The 15,396-nt window shown below is 45.0% G+C and overlaps 1 protein-coding gene across 2 annotated transcripts in view; it reads left to right on the forward strand.

Annotated features, from left to right (window-relative positions):
* LOC101170383 (calcipressin-3) overlaps positions 1 to 15,396 on the forward strand; it is a 49,622-nt gene that overhangs the window by 13,343 nt on the left and 20,883 nt on the right. The window contains exon 1 of one of the 2 annotated variants that reach the window (XM_011490284.3): positions 11,937 to 12,216. The exons of the other annotated variant lie outside the window; for it this stretch is intronic. Within the exon in view, the coding sequence (XP_011488586.1) occupies positions 12,130 to 12,216 (87 nt within the window). The 5' untranslated portion in view covers positions 11,937 to 12,129. Of the gene's footprint in view, positions 1 to 11,936; positions 12,217 to 15,396 lie in introns of those variants that run through there. 2 annotated transcript variants of the gene reach the window in all.

A 15,396-nucleotide genomic window follows, 5' to 3' on the forward strand; every position in this document is an offset into this window, starting at 1 on the left:
AAGTTTTGGACAAGCTGAAGATGTTTTAGGGAATGTTGTTAAAACGGGTTAAAAGAGAGTTGCAATAATCTAAACGAGAAGAAATAAAAGCGTGGATAATTGTTTCCAGGTTCAGATCCAGACAAAATGCTTTTTTTTTTTTTTTTTTTTTTTTTTTTTTTTTTTTTTTTTTTTTAAACTTGTCCTGTCCAACAGCTGGGCAGACAGATGAGAGCTGAGGGCCTCTTGTGTTGGACAGATTTTACTTTAACAAGAGGGGTTATTAATCTTCAGACAAACCAAAGGTATGTCTGGATAAACCCCTTTTGTAATTGAGGCCAAACTTTATTAATTTCAATCATGTCTGAAAATCTTTGGTGTTGGACCGGACGGAAAAGGAAAGAGGGGAAGAAGAGAGAGGGACGATAGAGAGAGGGGGGGTAGGGGGTGATAATAGGAGGGGAAGGGGGATAAGACCATGAAGCAGCATAAAGCAACAAGTTTACTGGTTGTTAATCATTATGGTAAGGTTCAAATGTAGTACAATAAGGGCGGAGCCTGTCCACACACACACTCAAATGTTATAAACACACCTGCTAGCTGCAAAAAATGTCCACCTGTCGACATATATACAAAACAGATAGTGTTCACACGCATACTTATGCCTTAAAACCAACTAGTGTGAAATATTTCAGTCATTCAGTCATGCAAACTGTAAGTGCAAAGGTGAGCTAACACCTGTGCTCAGGTGAGTGTTTATGTTCTTCTAAAATGGATGGTGGAACGTGGAAAGAAGGAGGGAGAGTGCCCAGCCATCCCCACCCCAAGACCCCCACCGCAGCAGCAGCGGCAGCCGGAATCCCCCCAACGCCACACGGGAACCGGCAGGGAACAACCGCCGCCCGGGCGACCAAGCCCGCCACCCAGGCCAGGGCCAGCAGGACCGCTGCAAGGCCCCCAGAGCCAGAGAGCAGGGAAGCACGGAGGGAGAGAGAGCGCCGCCCCAGCCCAACCAGGAGAGCAGCCCCCCCGCCGCGCCGGGAGAACCCAACGCAGGGCCCCACCGGAGACGGACGCCCACAGCCCCAGACGAGCACCCCACCACCACCCAGGAGTTCCGGGCATCCCCCCGCCCCAACCCCAGGTACGAGCCAGGACCCCCCAAGGGAGACCCGCTCCGCGCTCCAGGCAGCCATCCGCCCGGCCCGCGGCTGGTCCAGGGAGGAGCGGGGCAGGGGCCCGCCGCCCCCGCCCAAGAGGGGGGGAACCCCGGGGAAAAAAAGAGGGCCCACAAGGGGTGTTGTAAATATGGCCCGACCAGGCTCGGCCACAGTTGGAAATATGGCGGGGCCCAGCGCCCAGGAGCAAGGACCAGAACCCACCCCCCAGGGACACGAACACTCCCGGCTCAGATGTAATGTGAACCCCCCCGCCGCGCGGAGAGAGCACCGCCGGGCCCAGGAAGCCGGCACCCCGGGGACACGGCCGCCGTTGCAAAGGGGCCCGTACCCCCCACCAGGGAAGAGGCAGGGGACAGATGGTCCTAGGTCCCACCTTCCTTGCAAAATGTGTGTGCGTGTATGTGTGTTTGAGAGGGTGTGTGTGTGCATGTGTGTGTGTTTATGTTGGAATGTATATATTGAGGGGGGAGGGGTGTGTGTGCTAAGGGGGGTGCAGTTAAAATTGGCGGGTAGGGCACTAAGGGGACATCTCCTGATTACTCACAGTGACGTCCCCTCACCCTCCCCACCAAGGGACCCTAAATGTCTAAGGTGTGGTTAAAATTGGCGGGTAGGGTGCCAGGAGGACATCCGCTGCTTGCTGGCAGTGATGTCCAAGCACCCCCCCTACCAAGGGCCCTACATGTCTAAGGTGCAAATAAAACCGAAAGAGGGGGGGCCCACTCCATACGGCAACCATGGGAGGGGGGCCACTGCCTAGTAAACCCCCCCCCCCCAAGGCTCATCGCAGGCTAAGCCCCCCACCCCCTCACCCTATTATGAGGTTATATGAGGAAGGGGGTAAGTTGGGGACAGCTGGTAGACTGTCCCCCGGTGGTCAGACAGCTGCCCCCCCCCCCCCCCCCCCAGCAAGGGGGCCAGGCCCACCCAGCCCAGGGGCCCCACCCCCGGAGGCGCCGACACCCCAGGCCCAGCACCACCACCCCCCACACAGAGAGAGAGGAGCCAGAAAGCGTCGGCCCCCCCCAGGAGCAAGCCCAGGCCCCCACCCCCAAACGCCGGCCCTGGAAGAGCTCTGGTCAGGCCTCGACGGGACCGAGGCAGCCGACCGGCCGGGGAAACCGCCGATGGCCTCAGCGGAGACCCCGACCCGTCAACCCCCCCTGCCCCGTACCAATAGTGCCCCCCCCCCTCCCCCAGAATGCCCCCCCACAAGGCAGGGCCGACAAGACCCCCCACCCCACCACCCCCCAGACCCCGCAGCCAAAGCGGATGACACCCAGAGCGACCGGGGGCCCCAAGAGGGCTGTCCCGTCCCGCCCCAGAGCCAGGGAAGGGCCGATCCCAGCCCCAGGTGTAGGTGGGAAGCCCATCCAGCGCCGCTGGGCCCCCCCCCGAGCAGCGCCCCCCGCCAACCCCCCCCAGCACAGGCAAAGGGACCACCCCCCCAAGCCAAGCCAGACCACCACCCCACCCCCCCACCACGCACCCCCACACCCAAGCCCAGAGGACCACGCAGCGCCCCAGCCCGCCCAACCCAGGCGCCGGACCCGACCCCCCGACCAACGGAGCCCCCACCACCCCCCGCCAGGCACCGGAGGCCCCGACCCCCACCCCAGCCCACGGCAGAAGGGCAAGGAGCGGCGACGACCAGGCCCCCCCCCCCTAAGTCACGGAGTTAGCTATGGGAGACCAGAGAGACTGAGCTCTTTCAAAGTTACTTGAACCTTGGGCTGACATTTTTTCCAAGCTGATATGATCAAGCAGCAGATTTCTGTGTTGACTTATATTTATATTTTTCTTGCTTTTCCAATTTATTAAAATAGTTTTTTTAGCAATGCAAAGAGTTATGAAAATGATAGAGCCTAATCCTCCTTCTACATCGATGGCACTCATGTCACCAAGCACACAAAGTGACGGTGAAGCTGTGATTGAAACCTTAAGCCAGACTGATAGATCGGCACATACCTGCTGCCAGAGAGCCTGGACAGGCGTGCAGAACCACAGTGCATGCATGTAATTGTCGGGTAGATTACTGTCACAGTGCTGACAAATGTCTGAGTTACTGAGACCCATCTTGAACATCCTCTGTCCAGTGTAGTAAATTCTGTGAAGAGTTTTGAAATGGATTAGCTGCAGATTTGGACTTTTTGTCAGTTTAAAGGTGTTTAGACAAAGTTCTGACCAAAAGCTTTCATCTGTGCTGATGCTCAAATCCGCATCCCATTTTGTTGTCGGAAGTGAAATATTATTATCTAAATTACATAAAAGTTTGTATATTTTGGAGAGAGTTTTATTCATTGTGAAATTGATCAGAGTGGTAACTACATCTGGTAGCTTTAAATCGTTGTCTCTGTATTTAAACTTTTTAGTAATAATTGATTTAAGTTGCTGATATTCCAAGAAGTTATATATTCCATGTTTGTCTTGAAGTTCCTGGGGAGTTATGAATCTTCTATCAATAATTATGTGCTCTAGTTGTTTTATGCCCCCTGCTTGCCAAGCTGGGAAGTGGATAATCTTTTTGTTTATGAGGATGTCTGGGTTGTTCCAGATGGGTGTCATTTTGCACGGTTGAATTGATGATTTTGATATTTTGAGAAATTCCCACCAGGCTGTTAAGGTGGCATTTATATTGGTACTTTTGAAACAATCCTGTCTTTTAACTATTTGGCTGATAAATGGAAGATCTGACAGGTTGATCTTTCCACATAACGCCTGTTCCAAGTCTAACCATGAGTTGGTTTCTGGATTATTTTTTAACCATTTTAAGATGTATTGTAGTCTATTTGCAAGAAAGTAATTGTGGAAATTAGGTAATTCTAATCCTCCACAGCTTTTTGCAGATTTTAAAGTTTTTAGACTAATTCTTGCAGGTTTATTGTTCCATAGAAAGCTTGATATGGATGAGTCTAATGTTTTGAACCATTTTAATGGCGGTTGTGTGGGAATCATTGAGAATAGATAATTAACTTTGGGTAAGATTTTCATTTTTACCGTGGCTACCTTGCCCATAAGGGACAGAGGCAGGTTGGTCCAGCGTGTTAGATCGTCCTGTATGTTTTTCAGTAATGGGGTGTAGTTTAGCTGCACCAGTTCTGATATTTTGGGGGGAAAATAAATACCTAGATATTTTATATTGCCTGATTTAACTGGTATTGTGGGTCCTTGCTCCGCATTACTGTTCAGTGGTAATAAAACAGATTTATTCCAATTAATGGAATAGTCTGATATAGAAGAGAATTCATTAATGATTGTTGCCGTTTCATTTACAGAATGTATATTACTTAAAAACAGTAATATGTCATCTGCATAGAGACTAATTTTATGATGGCTGTGTTTGGTTTTAATTCCTTTGATACTCTCATTCTGTCTTATTGCTGCAGCTAGAGGCTCGATAAATATTGCAAAAAGAGAGGGGGAGAGTGGGCAACCCTGTCTAGTTCCTCTTCCAAGAAAAAACCTGTTGGAAGTCTGTTTATTAGTTCTAACTGATGCATTGGGGTTGTGATATAATATTTTGATCCAATTGATGAATGATTCTCCAAACCCAAACTTATGGAGGGCAGCAATGAGGAACTTCCAATTTACTCTATCAAAGGCTTTTTCAGCATCCAGTGATAGTATAGTCATTTCCTGGTTTTTGATGGTGGCAAAGTCTATTATGTTAACGAGTCTGCGGACATTGTCATCCGAGTGTCTGCCTTTGATGAATCCAGTTTGATCAAGGTGAATTATGTGAGGAGTGACTTTTTCTATTCTCTGTGCTAGTGCTTTGCAGATAATTTTTACATCTGCATTAATTAAAGAAATGGGGCGATAGCTTGAAGGACTCGTGGGGTCTTTGTCTGGTTTTAGAAGAAGGATAATGTTGGCAGAGTTCATGTTAGGTGGTAGAGATTGGCTTTCATTGATAAATTTTACCGTTTTATAAAACGTTGGTGCCAGTTGTTCCCAGAATTCCTTATAAAACTCTGCTGGAAAGCCGTCGGGTCCTGGTGCTTTGCTGTTAGGCATAAGTAACAGAGCTTCATGAAGCTCAGACAACGAGAGCGGAGAGTCTAAATTTGTGATTTGATCTTCGTTTAACTTGGGCAGGTTTATATTGTTAAGAAATGAGTTGATGCTTTGTTCTGATGGATTGATCTGTGGAGTGTATAAGTTTTGATAAAAGTCTTTAAACGCATTATTAATTTTTACCGGGTCATGGGTGACATTCCCTGTTTTGTCCATAATAGAAGCGATTGTTGATTTTTCTTTATTAATTTTAAGCTGATTAGCTAGAAATTTGCCAGATTTATTCGAGTTTTCATATCTTTCCAGTCGAAGCCTTTGTATCTGGAATTGTGTTTGTTTATTGATGATGTCATTAAACTGCAGCTTTAAATTTTTCAGGTCGCCCAGTATGTGTTCCTGTGCAGAAGCAGCATAAGCAGTCTCCAGGGTTTTGATTTTATTTTCTAATTCTAATAAATCTGCTTTCTCTTTGCGTTTTTTATGCGTTGAATAAGAGATGATTTTCCCTCTCATGACTGCTTTTGCTGTTTCCCAAAGAATACTTGGTGATATTTCAGAAGTATTGTTGAATTCTAAGAAGGTTGCCCACTCTTTTTTAAAGAATTCAATAAATTCCTGGTCTTTTAACAGAGACGTATTAAATCTCCAGGTTGAACCTGAGGGTGTGGGTACTTCCCTTGAAATAGTAACAGAAACTGGTGCATGGTCACTGATAATAATTGGATGAATGTTGGAACTTTTAATTTCTTTCAAAAGGGAGTTACTGACTAATAAATAATCTAAACGAGAGTGTGAATGATGAACTGGAGAGAAAAAGGTGAACCCCTTAGTGCTTGGATGACATGAGCGCCAAGCGTCGCAGAGACCCAGATCATTCATGTACTGCTTTAGAATACTTGCAGACTGCCATGTACGCTGGTTTGCTGCTGTGCTGAGTCTGTCAAGTTCAGGGTCCATAACAAGGTTGACGTCTCCTCCTATAATGATTGTGGAGTCAGAGTGAGCTGAGAGTGAGGTGAAGAATCTGTGAAAGAAGGAAGAGTCGTCAACATTCGGACCATAGATGCTGGCGATGCAAAAGTCTTTATTCTGAATGGATATATTAATGATTACAAATCTGCCTTCTGGGTCAGTTACTGTGTCCTTATGAGTAAATGTAACATTTTTCTTAATCAAAACTGCAACCCCTCTTTGTTTGGAGTTGAAACTGGCAGAATACATAACTGGATACTGGGAACAGCACAGGAGATTACCAGCTGATAAAGATAAATGGGTCTCCTGCAGCAGAGCTATATCTGCTTTAAGATCATTCAGGTGATTTAACACTTTCAATCTCTTTGGTCCAGTGCCAAGTCCACGCACATTCCAGCTAACGATGTTAAGACTGTTCATAGCTGTTCTAACCGGGAGAGTGCAAGGCTAAATAGTGCGTGTGCCCGTCCGTGTGCGCGTGCCCGCTGTGCGTACCTGCTACACTGACAAGCGCTGTGCGTAGGAGGTGGACATGTCTTGGCTGTGAGCTGCATGTTGCGTGCGTCCTGTGTGAGCCTAAGTGAGGTTTTTGCAGTTTGTCAACGTGTGTGTGCGGGATTGCATTGAAATGAGAGATCTCTAATTTTAGAGTGAGTTTTTGGAACGCTTAAAAGATTTTGGTTGGAAGACTTCAAGGATCGGGCCGAAGAGTATGGGGTTAAAAGGTCAGATACGTACGTCGGAGCTTGACCATGCAAGGCTCTAAAAACAAAAAATAGAATTTTAAAATCAATTTGAAATTTGACTGGTAATTGGTTCCTGTTAAAAGCCTTGCTGCAAAGTTTTGGACAAGCTGAAGATGTTTTAGGGAATGTTGTTAAAACGGGTTAAAAGAGAGTTGCAATAATCTAAACGAGAAGAAATAAAAGCGTGGATAATTGTTTCCAGGTTCAGATCCAGACAAAATGCTTTTTTTTAGTATCTGTTTTGAGTGACCTTCCAGGGACATAGACTTGTCAAATCTATTGACAAATCTATGTTGTTTGTCAAATCTATGCAAGTCAAACAGCATAGATTTGCTTGCCCAGCTCTATTTGCTACACTTACATTAGTTCCAAACTGACCGCTCTACCCTGAATCCTATTATAAATGAGGAAAAAACAAAAATCTTTGTTCTTAAACCTCTTTTACTCTAAAACTGCAAACAACAAAAACAATAACTTAAACAATTTAGTTTTCATAGCTTTCATAAATCTTGCTTGTCACAGTTTGTTTACAGAAGAGCCAAGGTCCATTATGGGATCTTAGATCAGGGGGGCTGCTGGTCCTCAAGATCTACCACCCTGCCCTGCTTCACAGTTCTGTCTGCACTGCTTTCTACTGATTGGCTGACTTAGGTGTGTCTGGATTCTGATTGACTCAACACACCTGATCCAGGTAATCAGCAGCAAATGGCACAATTTCACTGGGGTGGGTTTTTAAGGTAAGTTAATTGGTAAACAGACCTCATTCAGATCACACTGTAAGCCCATCCATTTGTCTTTAATTTAGGATAATGGAGCAGTAGTGAGAGCTGTCTGCTGGGAGTTGTCTGTAACTATTAATTACCTTTTGATTTCTAGAAGTCATGTAAAAACTGCTAACATTTGTCACACAGAAAGAACTCAACACAGCAGCAGCACTTTTCCTGCCTCTCATTTTCTCCTGTTCTTTCCAAATGTCACAAAAAAGATGTTTGTGGTTTTGAAGGGATGTTGATGTGGGTCTTCTTTTTCTGGCTGGTGACCGATGATGAAAGCTATTCATGCTGTCTTTTCACAGTGTGCAGGACTTTTTACCTCCATCCCTCTTCTGTTTTCTTGGTCTATTTTTAATCGCCTGCTCAATTTCTTGAATCCCTCTATATCTGTCCTTCCCCCTGTGAGCTTCTCCGTTCACCCCTGCTCTTTCTGCGCTCTGCAGATCTGTTTCCATGCCCATTAGACATTCTTTTATCCTTCAATCCCTCTGTCTCCCTTTGGCTGCCTGCACCTGTACTTGGCTGCTTGCTTTAAAAATAGCCTGGCCTAGATTACAGCAGCTGCATTGGTGCTGGCACTGCGGGTTGGGTTTGGTAGTGCCAAGTGAAGTAGCCTGTCGTAAGAAGAGGCTGGCAGCCTGAGCTTTTTGTGTGTTGGTCAGTCATCAACTGTCTGGAAGCTGGCCTTGGAAGATCATGCTAATAATGTCTGGATGTGTGCAAAAGGCTTGCTCTAAAGTTGATTTTAAGCTAATTGAATTAGCTCTTTCTTTCATGTCAGAAAAAAATTCTCAAAGATGATCTGCTCCTAAAATTATTACATTTTGGTTGATTCATACGTACTTTTGTTTGTGCAATCTTCCCTTTTGCATGTGCCTGTATTAGTATGCAGTGGGCATGCATGAATCAGCCCAGTGTGATGATCTACTGCCCTGATTTCCCCTCCTTCCCCTCTGCAGAGCTTTTCCACAGCATTCAAATTTTGCTCATAAGTGAGCCTGAAAGCCGCCGTCTCACCCCTCTGAGCTTCTCTGCTCCACTCTTTCACCACATATGCAAGACACTGCAATAACCTCCCATCATTCTGGCAACTTTGTGCTTGATTTTTTTTTTGCCCATTTCCCCATATTCACAGATTTTGACAGAAATCGAAAAAGATGTCCATCAAACTGACCGCTTAATTTGTTTTTTGTTGGCCAGACGAATGAATCTGACATTTTCAGTGTCGCATTTACTGCACTACAGCTTATTTAAGTGGATTACACATGAGAAAATTGCTCTATTTTTGGAAATGCACTTTTGAAAGGCTAAAAAGAGACACTTTATTTTGAAGGATCCAAGCTCACAGCTTTAAAGCATCATGAATGACACAAACGCCAGAATGGTGTTAGTCTTACCACATAATCGTGCATCTTTGCATTTTTTTTCTATTTAAACACATAGTAAAGCATGATACAGATACATAAAATTAGAGTTCAGTCATAAAAAGTGTTTCTTCTTCAAAATAAAAGCCTTTTTATTCTTTCAGTTAGGACTGAGATGCCACTGTTGAGAGCTAAGACGTAGAGCCATGCATAGATGCTTGTTTTTAGGGTGCTAACAGAGAGAATTGTGAATGAGGAGAAGAGAATTGAGAATGAAGGGGAGGGGGAGCACCGCTTGCAGAATCAGGCCACGGAGGAAGAAAAGTGCTTCATCATTCAGGCTGATATATTGTACTTATCAGGTGCTGCAGAGGGGATCAGAGGAATGCACCAACAGACTTGCTGTGTTGTAACAGGAATACAGTATTGAGTAGACACTGTGAGAGTGTGTTGTCATGCACCCACACACCCTTTTTCTTTAATGCATATATTACGCACTGAAAAAGTATTCCAGGAATGAGAAAAGGTTTCAAATCAAGTCTCCAGCACTTTTTGTTTTTAGTGGAATAAGCCAAGCCTTTACAATATTAAAGTGACCCAGACCACGAGGCGCATTGAACACTGTCACCATCCACGATCATCATCTGAAGTTTTCTCTGACAAAATCTCCGCAGTTCTTCTCCGACCCAAGACTATCTGAATGCGAAAGGAGAATTTTCCAATGTGGCATAAATAAATGATCACGTCTGCTGGCGAGCTAGCATTACATTAACTTTAAGAAACGGGGTGGATTTCAAAGTAAATGTGACACAATTGTATTGCTGCATTATTTCTAAGCGTGTGATTAATTTGCTGTGGAAGTAACTTAAAAAAATCATCTCTGAGCGTGTCAGGTGACATCTTCTACAGCTGACAATGCAAAGCAATGTAACTCCAGCGCCGGCCCGATAGTGTTGTTCATGCTTAGTCCAACATGCGAGTGTCTAATGTGTGACAGGCGTTGGCATTTACAAGCAGATTTTTCCAGTGCGTGACTGACTGAAGCTGTCTGCTGGAGGAATGTCACAGTCATCCACACATATCTTCCTCATGTTCTCTGTCTGCTCAGTGTGGACAATGCCTAACACACACAGGCATAAATAGTCCTCACCACTCAGATCCTTAATATTAATGGCTTATGGGGACTTATCTGTCTTGGCTGGTCGGGCAGTTATAATTATTACGAAAAGAAAGGGTGCAAGCGGGAGATCTTATGAGTGATGGACAGGCAGATGCGCTTTATTATGCCACAGTATAATGGCAGCACTAATTTTTTATAAAGATTCATCCTCCCACCGTGGAAACTCATCATTGTGATGAAGAGAAAGAGGCAGTTGCAGCCATGGCACAGTCATCCTCATTTGATGTTTTATTGAGAATGATTGACACTTGAAAAGACGTCACTTTATAGTTCGTCCAGCGATGTATACCAGATGAAAAAGTTAATTTTTTTCTGCTCTCAATATGTTAATGTGGCTCAAGTGTGGTGGTATTTACAAACCAATGCATGAGGTTAATGTGCTTGGTCATGCAATTTAAGTTGCCGTGGTTACTCATCACTATCATAGTGGTACAGCTGCATGCTTTTCTGAAAATATAAAAGTTGTGTAACATCTGTCATATGTGTAGAGAAGTGAGGTGTCCTTCTTGTCTGAATCTCCTGAAATTCTTCTTCTGGTCATTTCAATAAGGGGAGATATTATAAATGTGATCAAAGATTTATTTGTATTAAAGATAAATGTGCATGAAATGAGTCCATAATCTTTGTCAGTTTGGCTCTAGGCCAATGACGTCTTGCATTATTTCAAAACTTTCCCAGTTTTTTTATCAGCCAAAATCCCCCAAAACTTTTGTTTTCTAGGACATAGTTTCTACCAAGCAGGAGTAGTTCATTAAAAATTCCCCTCTGAGTTGTCGGCGGGACTGTTGGTGGAGAATAAGCCCTCCCACACTTCCCGTCATCGATATGTTTACACTCTCCTGCTAGCTTACAGCTCCTTCACACCCCAACCTAACACTAGCAGTGCAACCAAAATGGCGAGCAGTACTAAAACTAAACAGTTCTGAGCCGGATACCAGCTCAGACGAGGAAAAGGAAGACGTACACAGAACTATTTGTGCTTAAGTTGATGCATCGGAATGGAGCTGAGCAGGGAGCTTGTGGCCTGCCGATTGTGGCTGCACTGCTACAAAATTTTTCATCTGTTCCTGATTCACAACAAATACTCACACCTAGATTCTAAGCTTAATTTTCTTATATGTCCTCCACCATGAGCACAACAAGAACTTATTAAAAACACAATTTTCAATAGAGTGGTTCTTTTAAGGCAAAAAGGCTTAATTGATATTCTAATGGTGTGTAGTGGCACTGCACCTTTACAAAGGGTATATTTTCCTTGTAACTTTGTCACAGCTTTACCAAAAACGGCCTTATCATTTCTATCACCTGTACAGGTAGAATGATGCACCCTATTCCTAACACTATCACTGAAATGATGCCTCATCTCTGTGCCACCTTTTGCAGTGTAAGATTAGGAAGTTAAACACATTTATGTTTCCTTTTCTGACTGAATTCACGCAATCATCTGACGTTATAAATAACTTTTATCCAGCACAGCTGTTACACCTCCATTAGATTTCATGGACTATTGCCTGCGCACTGATTGGTGACAGCTAAGATGGTGCATAAAATGCACCAAAGTCCCGGGGGGGGGGGGAGAAAAGCGGGATAAACCCGACGCTGAGCTCTGCAGTGCGCCCAGCGCGGTCCATCAACTACCAGAGCAGCGTAAAACAAGGCGAACGTGAGGACGGTAATGACGTCAATGTGGAGCCAGGGGGAGGGCAGCATCGAGGCAGCGGGAGGGGTCGGTGGGACTGTGCGGCAGCTGCAGCATCACTCTGAGCAGCGCGTCGGTACAGCGAGGAGTCCAGCAGCTCCGAAGCGCAGACGGCGCGCCTTCTCCGTGGAGATTTGTTCTCTGTGACCTGCTGGGAGGAAGACGCTCTTCCACTCACTTTCGTTTTTCCCCCCCCACCTCATCCACCACGTAAGGTAATGCCATCGATAAATATGAAACTGGAGATGGTGACCATCATCGCCTGCGAAGTAGACACCGAAGTGTTTACGTCAGACAAAATGCAGGTATGGCTCTCCCGTGAAACGCACGCTGCTACACATGATGAAGACTTTGCCCTTGTTCTCTGCATGTGCGGCAGTTTTTTTTCCTCTTCATTTTGGAGGGGGGCTGCCTGCATGCTGCTCTGTGGAAGTGCATGCACGTCTTGCTGACGTTGAATGCAGCTCTCCTCCTTTTTATCAATGGGAGCGCGTGAAGATGCGCGTCTGGGGCTCCTTGCGCAACACACAGGAAAAAAAAGATCAATTGCAAACATTGAAATGATAATTGCATATAAAGAAAAACGTTTTTTTTAGAAATTCGGCTCCGAATGCATGACTTTAATGTGTTAAGAATTTGCGTCAGGAATCGGGAGATGGTGCGCAAGTTGAATGGGAGGGTGTGATTGGTGGAATTGTCCATGCAAGACACATACAAGTGAGGCCGTTTTCAGACGCAGCTGCAGACTAACTATTGTCTGGCCAAGCAGCATTGCAGGTGCAACACTAGTAAAAATGAAGTATTTCAGAGAAACCAATAAAAATGCCACTTGATGTTGAGCATTAATATGTTTTTTCTAAATGTTTGACTTCCCTATGACTATAAACTGCTTATTTATTTTTCTAAAGCTCTTACAAGAAGCTGAAGTACCTGACTGGAAATGGAGACAGATGGCTAATTGTATTCTGGGTAATCGTCGCTTTCTGCAAAAGTTGTAGTATTAAGGCTAGAAGATGTATCATAGAAGAATAAAAAGGAATGCAGGTGGGGAATGCCTTTTTAGCTTAAATTGCAGGCGCTTTGCTTTCTCGTTCCCCTGTTCAGCATGTTTCCCACTAATCCTTTATGTTTGCTCTGAGTTTTTGAGATGACGTATTGTGCTTGTTATATCGTGAACACAGGAGAACACAACGCGTGGTACATGCTGACCCCTGTCTGAGCTTGTGGCCTGCATTCCCCCGGTGAGCCGGGCAGCTGCTCAACAGTTTCCAACCGTTGCAGATCAGCCAAGTTTGAGGTGGAACCAAAGTGTTGCCTTGCAGTTGTTTTCTCACTAATCCATGGAGATTTCATTTAATTAGGTTATGCTGTGAGCCTGATAAGTCTCCTTCTCCTAATTGAAAACACACGAGATGAGCTTTTGTGTGTCTGTCATACGTCACCCCAAAGATGTTCGGTTGAAATGTCTTGGGAAGGTTAAAACCAGAACAATGGAAGATCAGATGTCAGTAAAGTTTTCTGTGAAACATTTCTTCTCAGCATAAAAATTGAACAGGTTTTGGAATGGCACAAAGAACAGCTCTGATCCTTGGCACATACGGAGCCATATTAAGGCTGACCGATAGATTAAAGCAGAGCACGTGTGCAGCGGCCTCTGATTGAGCTCACCTCCCTGTCAGCTTGCTCTTCTTTATTGTCACTTAACATGATCAGAGTCGGTCAGAGGCTTGTGATTGTATAAATATGTCTTCGTCTGAAGATGAGAGGCAGTAATCACTCTTGTATTTTTTGTACAAAGGCTGAACAGCAGTACATTTGTGGATTGTTGTGAGGTAAACATCTATCAAAGAAGCAGACGGTGGTATCTAAATGCAAATAGAAAGGATTGATAGGACTTTAATTTGAGATGCTTTGTGTTTGGACAATGTTGAAATGGCTCACTCCTTGCTTCAGTCCCTGCTGGTTATGTCATTAATGTGCCAGACGCTGAGCCTGTGCACAGGACAGGTAGTTGTTACCATAATGGCCTGTGGCTGAGCAGGCTCTTATTTCTAAGTGCTTACTTGCATTTTGGAGACACGTCGTGGCTGCTGTTGTGGCTTGAGTCAGTGAGTGCAGATCTGCTGGTTAACTGTGAGCATCTTCGTCACATCACTATCATTACCTGAAAAAGCAACCAGCATCAGCAGATGATTGCAAAGGACATGCGGTGAAGGTCATTGCATGTTGGCTTAAGAACTTGGACAATGATGTCATTTGTGTAGTTACCAACGCGCTCAATTTGTTTCTGACATTCACATCCGAGCCTCTTTATTTATCTGCCTGCAGTTTGGAAGCGTGCATTTTCATTTAAACCTTTTAAATAAATGGCTTAGCCTCCTCTTTCTACATTTAAATGCATGTCTTCCATCTGTCATGTTAAGAAATCAATTTCTTTTCAAAAACTTGATTTGAACGTCACAACAGCCCTAAACCCATGCAGCCAAGGCTGCAAGCAACAAAGGAAAGCCATTTTTAACTGCTGCCTCCACAAACATCACACGACTGTAGTAACACTGATACAGCCGCGCTCCACAGGCGATCATTTTAGCCACAGCACTGAGTCAGCAGACATCTCTGTCAGCAAACGCACAGTTCGGAGGACGCTGTTAGATGTTTCCATCTGTCTGGCTCACTTTCCATCTGTCCTGCGCTCCGTCTAACTGTTTACCCATCACTCGTGTGTCTGTTCTCAGGCCTTCTCCTCACAGCAATTATGCTGGTTGTGGGGAAAAATGAGAAAACTGATGACTAATCGGCTGTTTGCTTTTAGCAAAACTGAGGTAGTTTTGCTGAGGTAGTTTTGCTGACGTCAAACAATACTTGTGTCAGAAACGACAGAAGCTCGTTTGGAGCCTCTAAAGCCGCAAATAAGCAGCAAAACGCTACTTTAGTGGAATTATAGCCCATTAGAGTTTCTAATGTCAAATGTGTCGGGTTTGGATTAAAGGTTGATCAAAGAGGGGCCTTTTTTCCTCTGAAACCACATAGAGATGAAGGCAGCAAATAATAGTTTCAGAATGAGCTCAAATCAGCAAACTGCTGCTGATTGGTTGACTGGCTCCCCCCTTAAGTCATTCTATTCTCACTCTGCAACAAATTTTGAACAAAGTGAACATTTTCCGCTCTCAGCATAGACTCCGTACTCCACCTGAATTTTGATAACATTCTCAGACAGGTGCGACATGTTCTGACCAGCTGTTGGTTGGCAGCAGAAGGAGCAGCATGGGACAGATGAAATGCATTTAGACAGTGATGGTATCATGTTTGGGGCTGCTTGGAAACCGGATCCGCATCCTGGCAGGGTTCAACGATTCAGGATCTGAGTGTTGGGGCTCAGGTGTGTCTGCTGCCCTCACTTTGTCCACCAGGCAGCTGGAGATGGGAGGTTCATATTGACCTGAAACACAAGAGCAGCGCCTGGGCTCAGGTGTCAGGTAAAGGTT

The sequence above is a fragment of the Oryzias latipes genome, chromosome 22, assembly GCF_002234675.1.
Source record: "Oryzias latipes chromosome 22, ASM223467v1".
Classification (NCBI taxonomy): Eukaryota; Metazoa; Chordata; class Actinopteri; order Beloniformes; family Adrianichthyidae; genus Oryzias; species Oryzias latipes.